The 22,291-nt window shown below is 40.2% G+C and overlaps 1 protein-coding gene across 3 annotated transcripts in view; it reads right to left on the bottom strand.

Annotated features, from left to right (window-relative positions):
* Window positions 1–22,291, bottom strand: part of PEX7 (peroxisomal biogenesis factor 7) — an 84,626-nt gene that overhangs the window by 41,812 nt on the left and 20,523 nt on the right. For all 3 annotated transcript variants that reach the window (XM_029057938.2, XM_029057940.2, XM_029057939.2), the window contains 2 exons: window positions 18,336–18,413; window positions 17,555–17,663 (listed from right to left, as the gene is read on the bottom strand). In XM_029057938.2, coding sequence (XP_028913771.1) covers window positions 17,555–17,663; window positions 18,336–18,413 — 187 coding nt within the window. The remainder of the gene's footprint in view (window positions 1–17,554; window positions 17,664–18,335; window positions 18,414–22,291) is intronic.

The following is a 22,291-nucleotide window of genomic DNA, read 5'->3' on the forward strand; positions in this document are numbered from 1 at the left end:
TTGGCCAGACCAACCAAAAAATAAAATCTGAAGCACTTTTGGAGCCTGAACAATCCTTCTTGACAACTAAATTGAATAACACAAAACTACATGATAATCCAATTAATAGTCTCAAAGATCAGCACCTCATTTTGTAAGAATTATAAAAGATTTGTTATATCTGTTAAACAAGTTTTTTAAGGAAAATATTTAGCTCTATCAGTAGTTTCAAAGCAATCACCTTACAAATGCTCAATGCCATATATGTTTAATAAAATGATTACAATAATGCAGAGAAATTCAAAATGTAGCATAGTTTGGAAAACGGTTCTTCCAATAAATGGTATCTTAATTTAAAAAAAGTATAACCACACTTTAGAAGTATTGTACTTTGCTTAGATCCCTCCAATTACTTTGTATAACTTTGGTTCACCCAATCCTACTAATGTCTGAGTAGTCTCTTTAAATAGATTTCATCTTATTTTTTATTCACTAGAAAATTGTTTCATAATTAAATATGTTAACAGATATATTCTTCGAAGCACTTGGGCCTCATTATACGCCATCTTCTACCGATCATTTGAGAAAACCATCAGCTACTAAAATCAATGATGGATGATGCTGTGTGGGTCAACATTCGTGGTTCGGCAATGCCGGATTATTGAAAAGATAAATGAAAAACAGCATCAATGGAGGTAGAGAGGTCAGAACATGGTATAGCTGCAAATCAAATTTACTAGACTAGGGGCTTTAAGTTTTCAAAAGTAAAACTGGTATTAGAAGCTGATTCTGAGGACAAGATATTATGGGTGTTCTGTAAATTGAAAAAAAAAAAAGCAGAAACTTTTAAAAATGCACTATTCACCAATAATCTCACATGAAATATTTCCATCCATGTTTTCTCAGAGGTAATATGATAGAACAAAATTGCTACAGAATGTCAAGAAAATGAACTCAATTGAGAATTATTCAACCTAAAACCATGTCCCTGGGACAAATACCATATGCAACACAGAGTTATTTTTTACCATAGATAATTAACAGTAATGAAGCATAAGCAGCTTGAACAAAATACACTATTTGCCACTTTAGACTGCTACTTTTATTTTCTAAAAGAAAGGATATTCAACTTTCAAATTCAAGTTTACTTAAATGCATTAAAAGGACCAGGCTCCACCAATTGTTAAAACATGTTATTACGGATTGGGTTGAAAATCACTTTGTAGCCAGTTTGGCCTAGAAAATTAAGCTCACCATTTAATTATATATTTGACACCTCTATCAGAATAGGAGAGGACTTCACTAATACAAAATTGATTTACTTTACTTTGCCTCTCCCAGTATAAACAAAGGGATGCAGTGGTGGTAGGTGAGGGGGTGACGGTCTGAACTTTGTCACTCAATATCCTTTTAGTCAATCAATTGATCATATTCACTGAGCACTCAGTGAGTTCAGAGCACTGTACTAAGCACTTGGAAAAGTACAAAACAGAGTTGGTCCCAAGTCTCGTTTTCTATGATTCAGCATACAGCTATCCATCAATCAATGCCACTGACCTAAGAGCTTGGGAGAGCACAATAGAGTAGATTGGTAGACATAATCCCTGCCCTTAAGGAATTTACAGTCTAGAGGGGGAGATGGGCATTAAAATCAGTTAATGACAGGGGAAATGGCAGAGTACAGAACGTGTGTGTATGCTTTGGGGCTGGGGACAGGGTGAGTTTCAAATTATTTCATTCAATTGCATTTATTGAGTGCTTACTGCGTGCAGAGCACTGTACTAAGTGCTTGGAAAGTACAATTCAGAAAACAGAGACAATCCCTGCCCACAATGGCATCACAGTCTAGAAGGGGGGAGACAAACATCAAAACAAGGAAACAGGCATCAATAGCATCAATATAAATAGAATTATAGATATATACACATTAATAAAAATAGAATTATAAATATAAATACACAAGTGCTGTGGGTTGGGGAGGGGAGTAGAACAGAGTGGGTTCGATGAGCAGGGGGAGCAGAGGAGAAAGGGGGCTTAGTTCGGGGAAGCCTCCTGTAGGAGGTGAGCTTTCAGTAGGGCTTTGAAGGGGGAAGTATGCTAGACAGACGGATTTGAGAAGGGAGGGCATTCCAGGCCAGAGTTAGGACGTGGGCCAAGGGTTGACAGTGGGAACGGTGGGACAGGCGAGAATGAGCCACAGTGCGAAGGTTAGCACCAGAGGAGTGGAGTGTGCGGGTTGGGCTGTAGGGGAGGGGGCAAGGTGATGAAGAGCTTTAAAGCCAATAGTGAGGAGTTTTTGCTTGATACGGAGGTTGATAGGCAACCACTGGAGGTTTTTGAGGAGGGGAGTGACATGCCCAAAGTGTTTCTGTAGAAAGATAATCCGGGCAGCAGAGTGAAGTACAGACTGAAGTGGGGGGGACACAGGAGGTTGGGAGATTGGAAAGGAGGCTGATGGAGTAATCCAGGCGGGATATGAGGAGTGATTGTACTAAACGCGGTAGCGGTTTGGATGGAGAGGAAAGGGAGGATCTTTGTGGTGATGTGAAGGTGAGACTGGCAGGTTTTGGTGACGGATTGGATGTGTTGGGTGAATGAGGGAGCAGAGTCAAGTATGACACCAAGGCTGTGCGCCTGTGAGATGGGAAGGATGGTAGTGCCGTCCACAGTGATGGGAAAGTCAGGGAGAGGATAGGGTTTGGGAGGGACGATACGGAGCTCAGTCTTGGACATGTTGAGTTTTAGGAGTCGGGAGGACATCAAAGTGTTAAAGAGGTACACACACCCAAAAGCCCAGGCAATGCAGAGGGGGTGGCGAAATGAGGGGTTAGTCAGAGGAGGCCTCTTGGAAGAAATAGGATTTTAGTAGGGCTTTGAAAACTGGGGAGAATCTGATGGATACAAAGGAGTCAGTGGTGAGACAGATGAGTTCAAGGTATAGTGAGTAGCTTGGGGTTAGAGGTGCAAAGTGTGTGGGCAGGGTTGTAGTAGATTCATGAGATAAACTAGGAGGTGCAGAGTTATACTGGAAAAAATTAAGATCTATCTGCACTCCAACAGTAACCTTGCACACAGTAAATGTTTGTCTAAAGATCCTCCTATAACTTTAGGATTACCCTACTACATCAGTGAACATTTACAACCTTGCATAGGGAAAGAACAAGCAATGATGTCAGTGCTGTGTTAACCCTTAAGCCAATGAGTGACCAGCAGTCCCAATCACACTTCACGGACACAAGGAGTATTCTTTTTTATGCCGTTGTGTTTGTTGTTGGTCTGCCCGGAACATTTTATCTTTTTGCCTTCTTGTCTTTTGAAATGCTGTTGAAGAAAGGTGTAAATAAATATCTCAGTAGAAGAGGTTGTGTTGCATTAAAGAAATAGAGTAGATGCTCTCTCAATATAAAATGTCCTCACTTTGGCCTTGGGTGTGAGCTATTTGCATATTACGTATTGTTCCAAAATTTATCTGCAGTTTAGTTCACCATCCTTGAGGAATACTTCAGAGAATTTATCCCTTTTCAATCATTCAGTTCTCAGGAAGAATGAACTTGAACCGAGTCATTAGAGCATACGCTTTTTCTGGATCTACAATTCTGTTCTGTGGTCCTTGTCATGTCTTTGGTCTTCCAGAGTATAAGTTCCTTGTGGGCAAGAGCTGTGTCACTTTCTTTTCTTGTATTCCCCAAGAAGTTGGTACAGTGTGTTGCAGCCAGTGGGAGCTCAGTAAACGCTATTACTACATCAATTGTATTTACTGAGAACTTACTGTGTGCAGAGCACTGTACTAAGCACTTGGGAGAGTACAATATAAAAATATGAGTTGGCAGACAAATTCCCTGACCACAAGAAGCTTACAGTTTACTACTTCCACAAGTCTTCTGCTCAAAACCTCTCCTTTCTTGAACGTATGCTAGTTTGCTGTAGTTAGCTTCTAGCTTTCAGCTGTAATGTCATATTGTCTGAAGCATCCATTTGCTCTGTAGTTAAAAAGTTTCTTCCACCAGTTTGTTTTCAGATATACAATTTCAGCTCATTTGGTTATCCCACCACCATTGTTTTTTTTCCATGTCCCATCCAGGGAACTGTTTTCATGTGAGTATAAGTGCAAAGCTAGAAGACTGAGTTTGGGGTTCTCTTGGAGCCTGGCAACTTTGATTTTTGGCTTTCTGCAGGCACCTGGGTGATGATTTTCTATCCGTCATAGGTGAGCTACACATTAAATATTAGTGAGAGAAGGGACAAGGAGATAAGAGGGGTGGTTGTTCTTTCATTCAGGGCTACTGAGAGAATCTCAGCTGGAAGAATCAGGCTCATAAAAGATATGAAAAGAAAAAGAGTCAGCACGATCTACAGACAAAAGTACAGAACTGTATTTCTTGCTCTGTCACTGATTAGCTGAGTGACCCTGGGCAAGTATTTTAACTTTGATGTGGCTCAGACAATAATACATGCCTCTCTTCCTCATGATAAATCTATGACATTAAATGAGAAAATAGAGGTGAAGCTGCTTTGAGTTTTTGCATGCATCACTTGTTATTTTATACCAAGTGACTTTTTACTGAGCATAAAAAGAAGTGTTGGATACAGGGGCATAAGAAACAATAAGATAAATCACACTGTAAATGAGGAGCTTTCACGAATGGTGCATTTCAATTCCAAAACAGAGCTCAGCATTAAAGACAATGTGTAGCTTTCAAACTTCAACCTTCAGTGTGAAAGATACCTCATGAAAGATTTACCAAATGAGCAAAAAAATGGTATTTATCTATACGGCCTTCAACTAAAGCCTTAGATGAGAGTTTGTGTTACAGCAATAAAAAATGGACTTGACTTAGTGCTTAATGAGCCTGTATTCATGAAATTGAATTGGTTGCTTTAATGATGGAAAGGATGGTAGCATTGCAGCAACTAATGTCCTCCTGGAAATCGGTGGTGTGATTATGTTCAACTTTCCTGGCATTAGTCCGCTTCTACTTAAGAAGCCACATTCAGGCCTTATTATTTCTCTTAAAGAGTCGTCACTTTTAATAAAGCATCGCATCGCTGCCTTGGTTAATTTAAGGGCAATAAGAACGACTTGCTGTTGGGGAAGAAGTGTTTCCATAGCGAGTGAGGGCTGGAGGGCTGAAGCCTTTGGCTGAAGCCTTTCGCTCTAGAGTGGCTAAGGATCACTGATCTAGCTGACTTACGTTTGCTTTTCAGTAGCTTCTGGCCTGTTCATTTGGCACCTTCTCCCCATCACTTTATTCTCCAGGTAGGCGAGGGCCCTTCTGGACAAATGGCCCAGTGACTCATTAAACCCTTTTAGCCCTCTGGCCATTTTTATTTATGTCATTTCTTTAATCACATTTTCCAGCTGACTGGGCTTTCGTTGTCAAACCAGACACTGATCAGGCTCCTGTGATGGTGCAGCTGGCCACCTGAATTCTCATCTTGGCTTATCGAGTCTAAAGCTGTCCCTGCCTTTGGAACAGAATTTATTGAAATTCACAGTGATACATACAAAAGCAGTGCTGGAGGTTAATATGTTTGAGTTTAAATAGCAAAAGGTAAGAGGCAGTTGAGTAAGGAGATTAGGGGCAAAACACTTGCAAGCCACTATAAAAGCAGAGTCAAGTGCACCCTGTTGCCCTAGTTAAGGTGAGTGTATTAGACATTCAATAAGTTAATTTGATTGAAATGCAGTCTAGCAGGTCTATTTTTTTTCTACAGCGGAACCACTGTTATGGTATAGAATGTTCCTGGATTTTCATCTTGACATATAGGATCTGAAATGCCAATAACTTAGTTTCTGTAGCTCAAAAGAAAAATCGCTATTTGGAATCATTTTTATTTTGTAAATGACTTAAAGTTATTTCCCAAATGATTATTTTCTTGGAGAACTAATTCTAATACTACAATAGAAGATATACTTAATCTCCGCTTTACAAATGAGGAAACGAGGCACAGAGAAGTTCAGTGACTTGCCCAAGGTTACAAAGAGGATAAGTGGTGGAACCTACATTAGAACCCAGATCCCCTCACTCTAGTCTTGTGATCTTTTCACTAGACCACACTGCCTATGTGGAAAATGAACTAGCTGCCTTAGGTTACAGGTAATATAAACTTCTAGAAAGCATTATTACCGATCCCTCACTGAGATATACATATTATTTTTTGCTAGAGTTACCAGACAAGATCTAGGCCCTCAAGGAGTTCACAATACAGTGAAAGACACACGGGAATCATTTACACCTAAGGAGAAGTGGATAGGAATATGGGTTAGCGCTTAAATAGCAGGACAAATTAATACGTAAATATGATTTACAAGTGATTTATGACTATTATACAAACAAATTATATTGTATAAATTATATTATAAATTATATTATATTTAAATTATAGCTATTATAAATCAATAAATATTATTGATCGGTATGTAAGCTCATTATGGGCAGGGAGCGTCTCCACTATTTCTGTCCAACTGTACTGTGCCAAGAGCTTGGTACAGCGCTCTACACATTGTAAGAGCTCAAATGCTATTGATTGATATAGGTATACTAATAATAATGTTGGTATTTGTTAAGAGCTTACTATGTGCTGAGCACTGTTCTAAGCGCTGAGGTAGATACAGGGTAATGAGGTTCCCTGTGAGGCTCACAGTCTTAATCTCCATTTTACAGATGAGGTAACTGAGGCACCGAGAAGTGAAGTGACTTGCCCAAAGTCACACAGCTGATAGGTGGCAGAGCCAGTATGTCTCCCTTGTCTTAGTAATTGTCTGATACCATTTGCAGCTTTGCTTACTGCTTTGATTTAATAAGCACTGGACTGTGGTTCTGAAGATTTAAATTCTTCCTGCTGAGTTAAGTGTCTTTAGATTCAAATATAAACTATTACCCATTCTCTAGATGAAGCATTTTGGCAAGGTTTTAATTTTCTAAGAGAAAACCCCCATAAAAGGATGTAGGGGGTGCATGATTAGGACATATTAATATGGTATTTGCTAGTGCTATGTGCTAGGCACTGTACTAAGCACTAGGGTAAGTACAAGTTAATCAGATTAGACTCAGTCCATGTGCCTCATGGGGCTCACTGAATTAATCCTTTTCACAAATGCGGCATAGAGAAGTTCAGTGATTTTGGCCCAAGGTCACACAACAGATAATTGGCGGTTCTGGGATTAGAACCCAGGTCCTTGTAACCCACAAGCCTGTGCTCTATCCACTAGGTCATGTTGCCTTTCTACTGCTTCTCTCTTCCCTCCTTCAAAGCCCTACTGAAGGCACACCTCCTCCAAGAGGCCTTCCCAGACTAAGCCCCCTTTTCCTCAGCTGCCCCTCCATTCTGCATCACCTCGACTCACTCCCTTTACTCTTCTCCCCTTCTCCCCGCTCCACAGCGCTTGTGTATACATGTACATATCTATAATCCTATTTATATTGATGCCTGTTTACTTGTTCGATGTCTGTCTCCCCCCCTAGACTGTAACACCATTGTGGGCGAGGATTGTCTCCTTTGCTATATTGTACTTTTCAAGTGCTTAGTACAGTGCTCAATAAATACAACTGAATGACTCTTCTATGGCACTTTGAAAATTCTTGCACTGCAGAGGTAAAGTATCAGTGATCTAAACAGTAGCTCTATATGGACATGATCTAAACCATGTTATTTTATCAACTCTATCATAGGGCAGAAGGGGAAGCAACATGGCCTAGTGGAAAGAGCATGAGCCTGAAAGTCAGATAACGTGGGTTCTAATACCTTGGGACTCTGGGCACGTGGGAGTTTCAACTTCTCTATGCCTCTGTTACCTCATTTGTGCAACAGGGTTAAGATTATGATCCCCACATGGGACACAGACCATGTCCTACCTTGTATTTACTCCAGCGCTTAATACACTGCCTGGTACATAGCAGTTGCTTAACAAATACCATTAAAAAAAAGCCAGGGGGAGAGAGGGATGTATGTGTGTGTGATCTCAACGATGTATATGGATCAAGTGGCTTTGTGAGCATTGGGCATTTGATATTGGCCCGACCCTCAACCCCACAGCACTTATGTACAAATCTTTAAACTATATATAAATTCTTTATATTAATGTGTGTCTCCCCATCTAGCCTGTGTGCTATCTTTGTTGTGCTGTACTCTCCCAAGTGCTCTGCACGTCGTAAGCACTCAGTAAATACCACTGATTGATTGCGCCCAGTTACTACTGGGTGTTAGACTATGCTTCTGTTCCTCTGGGAAACTCTTCAAACTCAACAGAGGATCATCCAGAGACCTAAAGATAGTCCTTCAGGAATTGCTGTACATAGATGACTGCTCCTAAGAGGCGCATCCCACCAAAGACACATAAATGATTGTAAACTGCTTCACTGAATCACCCAGGCAATATGGGCTAAGTCTAAAGAAACCCAAGGTAATGCATCAGCCTGCAGCAGGGATGTTGTACATCCAACCAAAAATCTATGTTGCCAACTGTCATGGAATTCTGATATCTAAGTAGTTCACTAGCCAGCAGTGCAATAATAAGTGAGAAAATAGAAAATCCAATCAAGAAAACCAGCCTATCAATGGGGATAACGTCAGAGATCAGCAGCAACATGGTTCTAAGCTCCAAACCAAACTAAAAGTCTAAAGAGCTACCGTTCTGTTCTAGCTTCTCTACAGCCGTGAAACCTGATCTCACAAATGGCACATTTGACTCCTTGAGCAATCACGTCAGTGTCACTTACAAGTTATATTCAACATTAAGTGGCAAGATGGGATCATGAATAAATCAGTCTTAGAATGAAGTCAGTCTCCTAGTAGTTAAGCTACGGTAACCGTGATGCAGCTGCTCTGGGAGGAACGTGGGAGGAGAAGAAATGACAGAAGGATGCCAAGACAACTGCCGTTCTGAGAGAAGAAACTGGGATCCAAAAGCATTCACCATAGGTGGCATGTCCTCCAAGTTTGAAGGATAACTATATATATTCTGTCAACATGGACAATGTTTAATTTCCATCACAAAAGAAGAAAACAATGGAGACTGTACCAGAAGCCAGTGTGTGACATTTGCAAAGGGGGTGAAAAGATTCAAGGTGCTGAATATTCTGACTCTTTCTGGGAACTGCTTTTACAATTATCTCTGCAGCTTCAGACTCAGTGACCCAGGAACAAATCAACTTGCATAGAAGAGGTGACCTAATTATTAATGAAATGGAACATGAAGATTAAATATACCCTATTATGAATCTGAAAACAGAAATATTCAGAGATTGAATTAATTGCCAAAGATGATGATAAAATAAGTGGCAAACTGAAAAGTGAACCTGAATCGGGAAAAGGGACAAGGGCTGTATTCAAAGGTAGTTTGAGGACCGTTGCAGTTTAGTAACAACGAAGACCATCTAGCCAAAAATAAATAGCTAAGAGGTTGTGAACCCAATGCCAGGCTCAGCAGAAGGCTAGGTTATGCTCATCTCCTCCTGATCAGATTTTCCACAGTTCCCTGAGGGTTATCTATCAATCAATCAATTGTATTTGAGTTCTTACTATGTGCAGAGCACTTTTACTAAGCACTTGGGAGACTCCACTATAACAGAGTTGATAGGCAAGTTCCCTGCCCACACGAGTTTACAGTCTAGAGGGCGAGAGGAATAGAGTGGTCCAATTTGAAGGATCCCAAAAACAATCAATTCAATCAATAGTATTTTTTGAGCTTTTACTGTGTAGAGAATACTCTACTAAGCACTTATTTATGGTATTTATGGCAAGGTTCACAGTCTTAATCCCCATTTTACAGATGAGGTAACTGAGCCACAGAGAAGTTAAGTGACTTGCCCAAGGTCACACAGCAGACAAGTGCAGGAGTGGGTTTAGAACCCAGTTCCTTCTGACCTCCAGGCCTGTGCTCTATCCACTTGGCCACACTGCTTCTTCCTTGGGAAATTACAATCCCTGTCCTTAAAAGGCTTATAATCTAGCAGGAGAAACAGACACTAAAGTACATTACAGGAAGGGGTAAGCAACAGAGTTTAACGATATGTACATAAATACATTCAAAAGCACTTCTGTCCATAAGCACTCTCACATCTTTTCCAGCAGTATCTCAAGAGATCTCCTGCCTCCTCTCAAAATCTCCCCTTTCACTTGCACTGCCGACCCCATCCCTTCTCACTTTATCAGAACGTTTCCCCCTTCCTTCTTCCTTCCCGGACCAGCATATTTTCCAAGGGCTTCTTCTCTAATGCTTTTAAACATGCTTATGTATCCTGTATCCTAGAAAAATCCTCCCTTGACCAAGACTCCCTCTAGTTGTTGCCTCATCTCCCTCCTACCACTGCTCTCCAACCTCCTTGAGTGAGTTGCCGGCACTCACTCCTTCCACTTCTTCTCCAGTTCTCTCCTTGACCCCCTCCAATCTGGCTTCTGCCTCTTCAGTAAGCTCATTATGGGCAGGGAATGGTCTGTCAACTCTGTTTTTGTACCCTCCCAAGTGCTTAGTACACTGCTCTGCACACAGTAAGCGCTCCATAAATTCAATTGATTCACTTCATTAAAAACTGCCCTTAGGTCACTAATGATTTGTCAAATCCAATGGCCTCTATTCCATCCTAATCCTCCCCAACCACTAAGCTGCCTTTGCCACTGGGGATCCCCTTGTCTGAAACATTCACCAACCTGGGCTTCACTGGCCCTTTCCTCTTCTGGTCCTCTTATCTCTCTGACCGTTTCTCTCAGTCTCTTTCGCAGCTTCCTTCTTTGCCTCCCACCCTCTAACTGTGGGAGTCCTTCAAGGTTCACTTCTGGGTCTCCCTTGGACAACTAATTCGCTCCTATAGTTTCAACTACCATCTTTCCTTGGATGATTCCCAAACCTACCATTCCAGCCCTGATCTCTCCCCTTCTCTGTAGTCTCACAATTCATTCTGCCTCCAGGATATCTCTATTTGGATGAAGCTACTTCAAACTAAACACGTCACAAAACTCATCTTCCCATCCAAACCCAGTCCTCCCCTGTCTTTCCCATTCAATGTTGATGATACAACTACACTCTTTCTCACAGCCCCATACCTTGGCATTAATCCTTGACTCATCTCTCTCGTTCAACCCACATATTCACTCTATTACCTAATCCTGTTGGGTCTACCATCACAACATCATAAAAATCCAAACTTTCCTTTCCATCCAAACTCACACTTGATGAATACATCAGCCTCCTCACTCATCTCCCTGCCGCCTCTCTCCCCACTCCAGTTCATACTTCACTCTACTGCCCATATCATTTCTCTACGAAGCTTAATTCCACATTTCTGCAATCGATCGTATTTATTGAGCACTTACTGTATGCAGGGCACTGTATTAAGTGTGTGGGAGAGCACAATATAACAAAGTAGGATGATACATTCCTCAAGAACACCCAAGTGTTTGCCCAATTACTTCCATATCCAACAGAAACTCATCATCAGCTTTAAAGCACTCAATCAGCTTCCCCCTTCTATCTTACCTTGCTGATTTCCTACTACAGCCCAGTATGCACACTTCACTCCTTAATTTACCACTAAATTTTGATCTCCTCTATCTTGCCACCAACCTCTTTCCCACATCTGCCTTCTGGCCTGGAACTTCCTCACCGTCCGTCCACACGTGACAGGATACCACTCTCCCCACCTTCCAAGTCTTATTAGAATCACATCTCCAAGAGGCCCTCCTCGATTTAAACTCTTTTTCCCTACTCCCTCTCCCCTTCTGCATCACCTCTGCACTTGGATCTGTACCTTTTAAGCTCTTGATATTCACCCCATCCTCGGCCCCACAGCACTTACGTATACATTTGTAATGAGTTTATATTAATGCTGCATCCTCCTCTAGATTGTAAGCTGCTTGTGGGCAGGGAACATGTCAACCAACTCTGTTATACTCTCCCAAGTGCTTAGAACAGTTTTTATGGAACACACAGTAAGTGCTCAATAAGTATTGATTAATTTGACATATGTACAGGAGTTTTTGATAACTAACATCTTTGTTGCTTTAATATATAGTTAGTAGATTACACAGAGCCTGAAAACATTTATTTGGCCTCAACTGCATAAATCAAAGTCACTCTCTAACCCCAAAAAACAAGTCCCCAAAATGCACCTTAAATACAATCCAGAGTCTGTTGTCATGTAGAGTAGATGTCCTAGTCTCTCTATCCAGTGTCAATATCACACATACCTTGCTATACAAAAGATCCATGGGAAAAGAGAAGAGATATATTATTTAGAATAAACAAAGAACTTGAAATGGCCTGATATTTAAATAAACCCAAATGCATTTGCTTTTGATCTTTTCATACCTAAACTCTGTTCTAGTATTCACACAAATATATAACATGAAAATTCTAGCACATTAAATTAATCATAATTTACCATGAGAGCACACAAAATATCCAGGGTAAAGGAATGCAAAAATCTACCCATAACTTCCACAGTTCTCTTAAAGATAAACCTATATTCTTATTATTAAATTTATATTGTTCTCAATACCAATGAATGTTCTTAATAGAGAAATTTTTATTGTCTTTTCTAGTCACATTTCAGAATGAAATGAGTTGACCTTTAAGAAGTCACTATATAAGACCAATAATTCATTTCTGGTCCCTAAAATTAGTCCTTGACTTTGCTGTTTAAAGAGCCAAAGGTCAGGGCTATATTAAAAAAAAAATTGCTAATTTTAACAACCCAGATTACTGGAGGGTTTGTGTCAATTAGAGCATTTCTCATTATTACTAGCAAATATCCAGATGCACAAATGCCAACCCCAGAAAGCGTCACTTCAGATTAATCACTTCAAAGGATATAATTATCGATATTGAGGGCAAAAATCCTTTAAAGGATATAATTATTGATACCATCAAGGGCAAAAATCTGTGGTACTTATTCACTGCCTGTGTTCTTAGAGCACTAAACTTACAGCTTGAGCAAACATACTAAAAGTAGAAGATGTAGTAACCTGCCCTTAAGGAGCAAAGCTGCAGACATGGACTGTGTCAAAAAAAAAAGCTTTCCTCGTATTGGTCCTACCTCCAGCTGCTCTGGCAGAGAAAGAGATGGTCCCTGCCAATGATCCCAGTTTCTGGGCAGCCCAATATCATCTGCATAGGGGGGCTTGATTAGCTCTTCTATTCTGAAGATGTCAGCATTTGGACCTTTTTCCTTTAGGTGATCATTGTCTTTGGAATACTTGGTTCAATTTTTAATGCGGATGACTTTCTGGAAGTGCCGACTTGTGGTTGGTTGGCATGCGGGATTTGAGAGAGTAAAGAATCAAGGATAGTGTCAAGAGTCCAGGTTTTAGAAACAGGGAGGATGGTGGTGTCAACCGTGATGGGACAGTTAGTAAAGGGGGGAGGATTTAGGTGGGAAGATAATTTCTATCTACGATATATGGGGAAATCTTGCTGGCAGGAGGAGGTGTGAGATTGCAGATGAGGAGAAAGGTTGAGGCAACTGAGAAAGATTTGAGAGTCCAGAGAAGAAAGAAATGAAGCTGTGAGGGCAAATGAGCTCTGAGAAAGTGAAGAAGCAGCATGGCCTAGTGGATAGAACACAGGCCTGGGAGTCAGAAGGACCTGGGTTCTAATCCTGGATCTGCCACTTCTCTGCTGTGTGGCCTTGGGCAACTTATTTAACTTATCTGTGCCTCAGTTACACATCTGTAAAATGGGAATTAAGACCGTGAGCCCCCTATAATAATAAAGGTGTTTGTTAAGTGCTTACTGTGTGCCAGGCACTGTACTAAGTGATGGGGTGGATACAACCAAATGGGACTTAAGAGACAGGGACTGTGTCCAACCTATCTTGTATCTACCCTAGGAAAAAAAAGTGAGCATAAAGTGAGAAGAGTAGGGGGTCCAGAGCAGAGCCTGGGGGATACATGTTCGATTAGGGAGTGAGAGGTAGAAGATGATTCAGTGAATGAGATGAGGAGAATGCTAAGCGAAGTAGGAGGAAAACCAGAAGAGGATTTTGTTTGTGAAACCAAAGTAGATAGCATTTCCGGGAAGAGAGAAAACTCCATAATGTTGGAGGAGCAGCATGGTGTAGTGGATAGAGCACAGGCCTGGAAGTCAGAAGGTCACGGATTCTAATCCCAGCTCTGCCACTTGTCTGCTCTGAGACCTTGGGCATCTCACTTAACTCCTCTGTGCCTTACTTACCTCATTTGTAAAATGGAGAGCGAGACTGTAGCCCCACATGGGAAAGGAACTGTGTCCAACCCGATTTGCTTGTATCCACCCAAGAGCTTAGTGCAGTGCCTGGCACACAGTAAGTGCTTAACAATACCATAATTAACAAATACCATAATTAGGAGGCTAAGAAGTCAGAGAGGATTAGGATGAAGCAGAGAACATTAGATTTGGTGAGGAGCAGGTCATTGATGATCCTGGAGAGTAGAAGTCTTGAGTGAAGGGAGCAGAAGCCAGACTTTTGTGGTCAAGAATGGAACTGGAAACAAGGAAGTGAGGGCAATGCCTTGAATGCCACCGGTTCCAGGAATCTGGACAGCAATGGGAGCAGGAAAGTGGGGCAATACTTGTAAGCTGCAGTGCAATCAGAAGAAGGCTTATTTAATATGGGAGAGACTTGAGCATGTTTGAAGGCATGGGGAAAAAAACTATTACAGAGTGAACAGCTGAAGCTGGTGACTCCAAGAGCAAGCACTTTCAGAAGGTGATAGGGGAATGGAGTCAGAGACACTGACCAACTGGGTAGGGAGACTTTCATTCATTCAGTTGTATTTATTGAGCACTTACTGTGTGCAGAGCACTGTACTAAGTGCTTGGAAAGTACAATTTGGCAACAAATAGAGACAATCCCTACCCAACAATGGGCTCATAGTGTCTAACAGCCTAACAGTCAATTTGTTTACAAATCTCATAGGATATAAATCTTTTTCACCCTCTAGACTATAAGCTCACTATAGACAGGGGATATGTCCACTATTTCTGCTGTACTGTACTCTCCCAAGTGCTTAGTACAATGTTGTGCACAAAGTAAGTTCTCTATAAATACCACTGATTGATTTAACCATAAGAATTTCTCCTCCCTTCACTTTAGTGACTTGATGGTTATTTCTATTTCAATTTTGAAAAATTATGACTAAACCTCCAACTTTGGTCAGTTCCTCTTTAGTTTTGAAGCTTCAATTATAACTTGAAGTTTCAACTTATTTGAAGTTGACTAATCCCTATTTAATGTGGCCTTCTGCCTTTTAACATGGCCAAAAATTTGTACAATGGTGCTGACATTTCAAGAAAAAGAAAAACCCAAATGAGTACTTAACATATCAAAAGAGCTGAAAATCTCTTCTCAGATGCATTAGTGAACTTTGCTTGCTCTCTCTTGAGAATTGTTAATCACTTGGCCCTCCCTGAAGTGATAATATTGGAGGAAGGATAGAGTTTAAGCATAGAAAAATTATTAGGAGAATAAACCACAGGCAAATAAGAAACCTTCCATGTGGTTCAGAATGTATTTTCACAGAAATAATTTTAAGGATTTTTAAACCATTTTGGAAGATCTAACCTAATATCTAATTTCAATAAAAACTTTAAAAAATGAAAACACATACCAGAAAAAGATTATTCTATTATTTTTATTAATAGGTGAAATACTCCCAGAAGGCAGAACACAGCGTATCAGAATACTATCTTGCATTTTGATACGGTAGGAGAGATTCAACTCAATTTTCTCATAAAGTGAGTTTGAGACAGGTGAGTTGAGCAGATCTAATGGATGAGTCAAAATACACCCACTACTCCTTTAGTGTGAAGTTGCATTCCTGCAAAACTCCAGTTGAAGGAAAACTAAAATATAGTATATTTTTAGTGTAGTCACTTCTACCAAAGTGCACAAGTAACTTCTATCAAAACCAGTGTCCTGTAACCATACAGGGTCACATTATCAGACAAAAGTGCTGTAATTTAATAACAATGTGTAGCACGTAGAACTGAGTATCTCTGAGCTCTTTCCTCAACTCTGCCAATGACCTTAAGTCAGTTGTTATTCCTGTTCCTTAGTTCTGCCATATGTATGATTAGCCTATTTCCCACAAGAGTGTGGGGAGGAAAATGAGATAAATGTATGTGAGGGCTTCAAATTCTTAATTAGAAAGTCAAAGCTACTTTACGAATGGGAAATCAGACCCATAGGAATTACCTTCCAAGTCGGTTGATCCAAGAATAAATTTGTTTCATTTGGCTTTTCAAAGTGGCACTTAAAAGTGCTTAGCAAGTGCCAAGCACTGTACCAAGCACAAAGGAAGGTATAATATAAATCAGGTTGGATAAAGTCCCTGTCCCACATGGGGTTTATGGCTATGTAGGAGGGAGTATGATTTAAACTCCATTTCACAGGTGGGGAAATTGAGGCCCAGACAAGATAACTGACTTGCCCAAGGTCCCACAAGAGAAGAGTGGCAAAACCAGGACTAAAACTCAGGTCCTCTGACTCCAGGCCTCATGCTCTTTCCACTAGTCCAAGCTGCTTCCAATTGCAGCTTAAAGTTTATTTTAAAACTGCTGTTTTAACAAAAGTTTAAACCTCGAATGCAGAGAATTTTCTGGAATACACCTTTGAATAACCATTTCATTTAAAAATATACTATCGCGCTTTCTGAGTGTTGTCAAAATTTTCCTAAGAAAATTTGGAAAATATTCTATTTCCCAACTCTTTGCCCTGTCATACCAATCTGTTCTAGTTTAGAAATAACTATTTAGAAATTGACATGTATATTTGCTGATTTCTCTTCCTTTAAAAATATCCTTCATGTATTTATTTCATATCAACTTAAGTACGTTCTTCAAACTTCAGAGTTTATAAGGGGATAAATATCCATTGCTACAAGCGTGGCTCAAGAGAAGCAGCGTGGCTCAGTGGAAAGAGCCCAGACTTGGGAGTCAGAGGTCATAGGTTCGAATCCCGGCTCTGGCACTTGTCAGCTGTGTGACTGTGGGCAAGTCACTTCACTTCTCTGTGCCTCAGTTACCTCATCTGTAAAATGGGGATTAAGACTGTGAGCCTCACGTGGGACAACCTGATTACCCTGTATCTCCCCCAGCGCTTAGAACAGTGCTCTGCACACAGTAAGCACTTAACAAATACCAGCATTATTATCCGATTAGACTGTAAGCCCGTCAAAGGGCAGCAGGGACTGACTCTGTTACCGATTTGTACATTCCAAGCGCTCAGTACAGTGCTCTGCACATAGTAAGCGCTCAATAAATGCTATTGAATGAAATACTATTGAATGAATGTAGACTGATAAAGAACAGAAGCTACGTATACAAGAAAGAGTGGAAGGTTTACCTCTACACAAAATACTAAAGAATATCAGTGGAAGAATAGTAAACTCTGAAGGAAGAGATGTTAACAAAATGCAGTTGTGTGAGCAATCACTGTGAAGCCGACCCCCAGATTAATTTTGATCCCTGTCATGGGCCCGAAAGGAAATTAAAATTAAAAAATTCCTGGATTTTCCTGATGCATAATGCCATCTACTGGAGAAAATTATAGTCATTCATTATGATTGTGACTTTTTAATCAGGTATTAAAGTACTTACCTGAAGCAGATGCAAAACAACCAGGGATGTGGGGAGACCAGATTGTGCTATAAATGACCCCTTCGTGGCCTATAAAAGTGCATAGTGATTTTCCAACAGCTGGATCCCACTACAAATAAATGAATAAATCATGTCTCCTTGAGGTTAACACTTTTACTTGTAAAATATAAGAAAACTAAGGTACTGAAAATGAAATTCTTTTAGGATATCAGCTCAAGCCACACATTCTTAAACAAAAGGACAGAACAAGTCTTTTGGAGCAATATCCGGTCTGACTAGTTTGCAGGTGAGAGCTTTTTTGGGGAATGTTGAATTGTGGTACAGTGTAAAGTCAGGGAACCTGGGTTCTAATCCTAGCTCTGAACACATGGCTTTTAATAGTTTGAAAATATTGAAGAATACTGTGTCATACTTGTGATATTAGTGAGTTAAGTGCTCACTATGTGCTAAGGCCTTTACTAAGTGCTTGAGTAGATATAATTTAATCAGGTCAGACACAATCCCTTCTGCACATGGAGAGAACAGAGGGAGAACTGGTACTGAATTCCCATTTTATAGATGAGGAAATTGAGACCCAGTGACATTAAGTGATTTGCCCAAGGTCACAGAGAAGACAAGTGGTGTGCGAATTAGAACCCAGGTTCTCTGACTCTCAGGCCGTGCTCTTTTCACTGCATCTCAATGGAAGTAGCTTGGCTAAAAATCAAACTGGGAAAAGGAAAATGAGGAGATATGTATCGATGTGACACTATTTCCCGTGAATACTGTATGGCTGACATACCAGTTTGGCAGTTTGATCCCACGAACCGGATACCACAAGCTGTTCTCCCCTGGTTTGACTCCAGTCAACACTGTAAACCTAAAACATATTTTTAAGTTTTAAAATCAGCATCTTTTAATGTTTTAGCTCCTTCTCCAATACCATTGACAATAACTTACAGATATCGGTAACCTCCGGTGAAAAAGAGTCAGAAATCAGAAGCTAAGTTTAAAATCAGTTTTAAAATCAGCATATTTGAATGTTTTGGCTCCTTCTCCAATACCATTGACAATGTTACAGATATCAGTAACAATGAAAAAGAGTCAGAAATCAGAAGCTGAGTCCACCACCCATCATAAAATCACAGGCTTGAAAGGTTCCTTCAGAGGTCATTTAGTCCAGCCCCTGCCTTGAAGCAGGACTCCCAACCCAAATGGATTGGACGCTACCATTTTCTACAGACCTCTTGAGAAGGAGACTAAAATACTATTGAAAAACAACAATCTGCAAACCACTGTCTGCAGCACTCTGGAGAAATGTCAGAGAAGATTACAGTTAGTCATCCCAAAAAGCATGCTTGTCAGTGTTTATCAAAAGATATTAAAATTAAATTAATAACCATATCTGGCCTTTCTTAGAGAAGGCTTCTAAGACCTGGCATGATCCTTTCAGATCTTACAGTAAACAGTTTAGTTATCCTATTTTGCCTTTCTAATCTAGGTTTCACTTTCTTCACCTCCCTGATCAAGTTAAACCAAAAGCAAGTCATGGAAATGTTCACTTTACATAATGGATGTTGCATCAAATCAATACTACATACTTTCAGTTAAAAATACTTTATTAAATAAAATTGATACAAATATCACTGAGATCCCTTTAATTTAATTCAGTAGCAAAGTCTGAGAGAAGCAGCGTGGCTTAGTGGAAAGATCCCAGGCTTGGGGTTCAGTGGTCGTGGGTTCTAATCCCAGCTCTGCCACTTGTCAGCTGTGTGATTTTCGGCATCACTTAACTTCTTGGTGCCTCAATTACCTCATCCGTAAAATGGGGATGAAGACTGTGAGCCCCAAGTGGACAACCTGATAACCTTGTATCTACCCCAGTGCTTAGAAGAGTGCTTAGCACAGAGTAAGTGCTTAACAAATACCATTATTATTATTGTTATTATTATTACTATTAATAATGCTCAGAAATGTGATTATAGCATTTGTTAAACACATACAATGTACAAAGCAATGTACTAAGAATAGAGGAAAGTACAAAGATATTAATTCAGGTACAGCCTCTGGCCTATAAGCAGCTTAAAATATAAGTAGAGCACTGACCACAGACTTACCATGAAATAAATAAAAGGTTAAATTCTGCAAAAAAGTGTAACTTAAAAAAGCAGTGCTATATCTGAGAAGAAACAGAATCAGGAGAAACAGCTCCTCACTAGTTTTGTAAAGGCCCTTATATGACCCCAAAGACTACAACCTTCCTCAAAAACTTCCATAGGCTTGTCATTTTCTTCCAAATAAAAGACTTTTCATGATCAGTTTCAAGACCTACCATTATCTGTCCCATTTTTACATATGTTTGTCTTCACCCGCTTCTTCCCAGCTCCCTCTTGTAGTCCTTTTCAAGAGAATCTTCCAACCTTACCTCACTCCTGACTCCCCTCACCCCGTCTTCTTATTTACTGTTATCCTAGAATGCAATTTCCTCTCCCCGCACCCCAATTCTAACAGACCACAGTTCTCTCTAGATTCAAAGTCCTCCTAAAACCTCAACTCCTCCAGGAAGCCATTCCTAATTCCCCTCTCCTAAATCATCAGCCCAGCAGCCTCCTGTAGTGCTTGTGAAAGTATTCTTTAATCTTTCCCTGCACTCGTGTATATATTTATAAACAATTGGGCAGTTATTGACTGGTCCCTTAAGCACTTGATTACTCACGCCACCTCCAGCTCCACACTTATGTATACATTTTTATAATCTGCCATTTTCCCCATCTGTAATTTATTTCAATATCTGTGTCCCTTTTTAGACTGTAAGCTCCTTGTGGGAAGAGATCGTCTAGGAACTCTGTTGTACTGTATTCCCCCAAGTGCACGGTACATTTCTCTGCCCACAGTTAGCATTCAAACAAGCAATCAATGGTGTACTGAGCACTTACTGTTTCAGAGCACTGTATGAAGAGATCCCAGGCCCATGCTATATCCACTAGGCCATGCTCCTTCCCTTTGGGTGGGATCAAGCTCCCACAAAATTTCTCACTCCCCTCATAACCAGAGAGCCACGGGTAATGGTGAGATGCAAACTGTGCGGGTGGTCAGGGGAGGATGAGGAGAAAAGAGGTGCAGGTATTCCTTCTCGCCTTTGTTTCAAGAGTGCCAATCATCATGCCAATGTCAAAAGTGGCAGAGCTAGCGCCAGAATCCCAGACTCCTATTTCTACGTCCTGTGCTCTAAGAACATCTCTGTGGGTAATACAATCATTTATTGGATCATCTAATGTCATATGAAACTAGAAATATCTTTCACTTTTTATTCAATTTTCCTATTTCATAGGACATTATGCTTTAGAAAATCTAATGAAAATACTTAGCATTTATATTTTCAAGTCCTCTCTCAAGCATTTGAAATGCAGGGCATTGTTTTAATTTGATAGACCTTAACTGAAAAAGACAAACTTAAAATTTGTAAACTTTTACATTTGATTAGATAGATGAGCTCCTGGGTAATTTACTTTAGTACATTTTTGCTTGCAGGCTATACTTTTGAGAAAGGTTACAACTCTCATAGGATAGTGTCCCAAATATTAAGCCTTCCTTTAGCAGCTAATGAATGCATTTTTCTTCATCCTTACTTAGAATACAGCTTTGGAAATGGTGTGAAATATGTCACCGTCTATTGAAGGCTTATTTTTCAACCTTTGGCACTTTCCAACATTGAAAATTTTCTAATATTTACCAATACACTCAAGTCGGGGTCAATAGAAGTAACTGACTTTATAGAACAGTGCTTGGCACCATAGTAAGCGCTTAAAAAATACCATGATTATTGTACCTACTATTAGGAATTCCTCGCCAGTTAATAGCAATAGTTACTTCTTCAATACTGGGTTGCATATCTTCAAAGCTCTGGTCCTCTTGGGGGGCTGTCACTTAGGATTTGCCAAAATGTAGGTTTGTGAGCTCCATGTGGGGACAGGGATTATGTCCAACCAGATTATACTGTACCTACCTGTGGTTAGTACAGTGCTTGGCACAGAGTAAATTTTTAACAAATACCACAATTATAATTAATGGTTTAACATTAAGTGGAAAGAGCACGGGTTTGGGAGTCAGAGGACGTGGCTTCTAATTCTGGCTCCGCCACTTGCCAGTTTTGTGACATTGGGCAAGCTGCTTAACTTCTCTGTGCCTCAGTTATCTCAACTGTAAAACGGGGATTAAGAGTGTGAGGCCCACGTGGCACAACTTGATTACCTTGTATTTACCCCAGTGTTTAGAACATTGCTTGGCACATAGTAAGCGCTTAACAAATACCATATTTTTTTTTTAACTAAGGTTGCCTCAGGAAGCTCTATACGATCTAAAGAGTCTGTATAAAACAAAACTCCATATTTTTTATCAAAATTTTCAGTTTCCTTCCTCTCATTTTCACTCATTTTGTTTTTCAGACTCATTAGATTTATTACTGCCACCTAACTGAAATTCCACTTACCCTTTAGCAAATATTTGTCCCTGTCACTTTTTCTCTAGTGCTCCCTTCTTCTTATGGACTTGTGTCCCCTTTCCTCCTTGATCTGTTTAGGCCACTGACCCAAACCCCTGGAAGCTTCATTTGGGTCGCAAGACATTCGGTCACATGAAAGAATGAGGAAGGTCAAATACTTGGTGGAATTTATATGGTTAGAAAATAACAGATTTGTGAACCTAGTAATACACGACTCCAAAGGGATTAATCTGATCTCAAAAGGAAATTCAGTTTTA

The sequence above is a fragment of the Ornithorhynchus anatinus genome, chromosome 2 (assembly GCF_004115215.2).
Source record: "Ornithorhynchus anatinus isolate Pmale09 chromosome 2, mOrnAna1.pri.v4, whole genome shotgun sequence".
Classification (NCBI taxonomy): Eukaryota; Metazoa; Chordata; class Mammalia; order Monotremata; family Ornithorhynchidae; genus Ornithorhynchus; species Ornithorhynchus anatinus.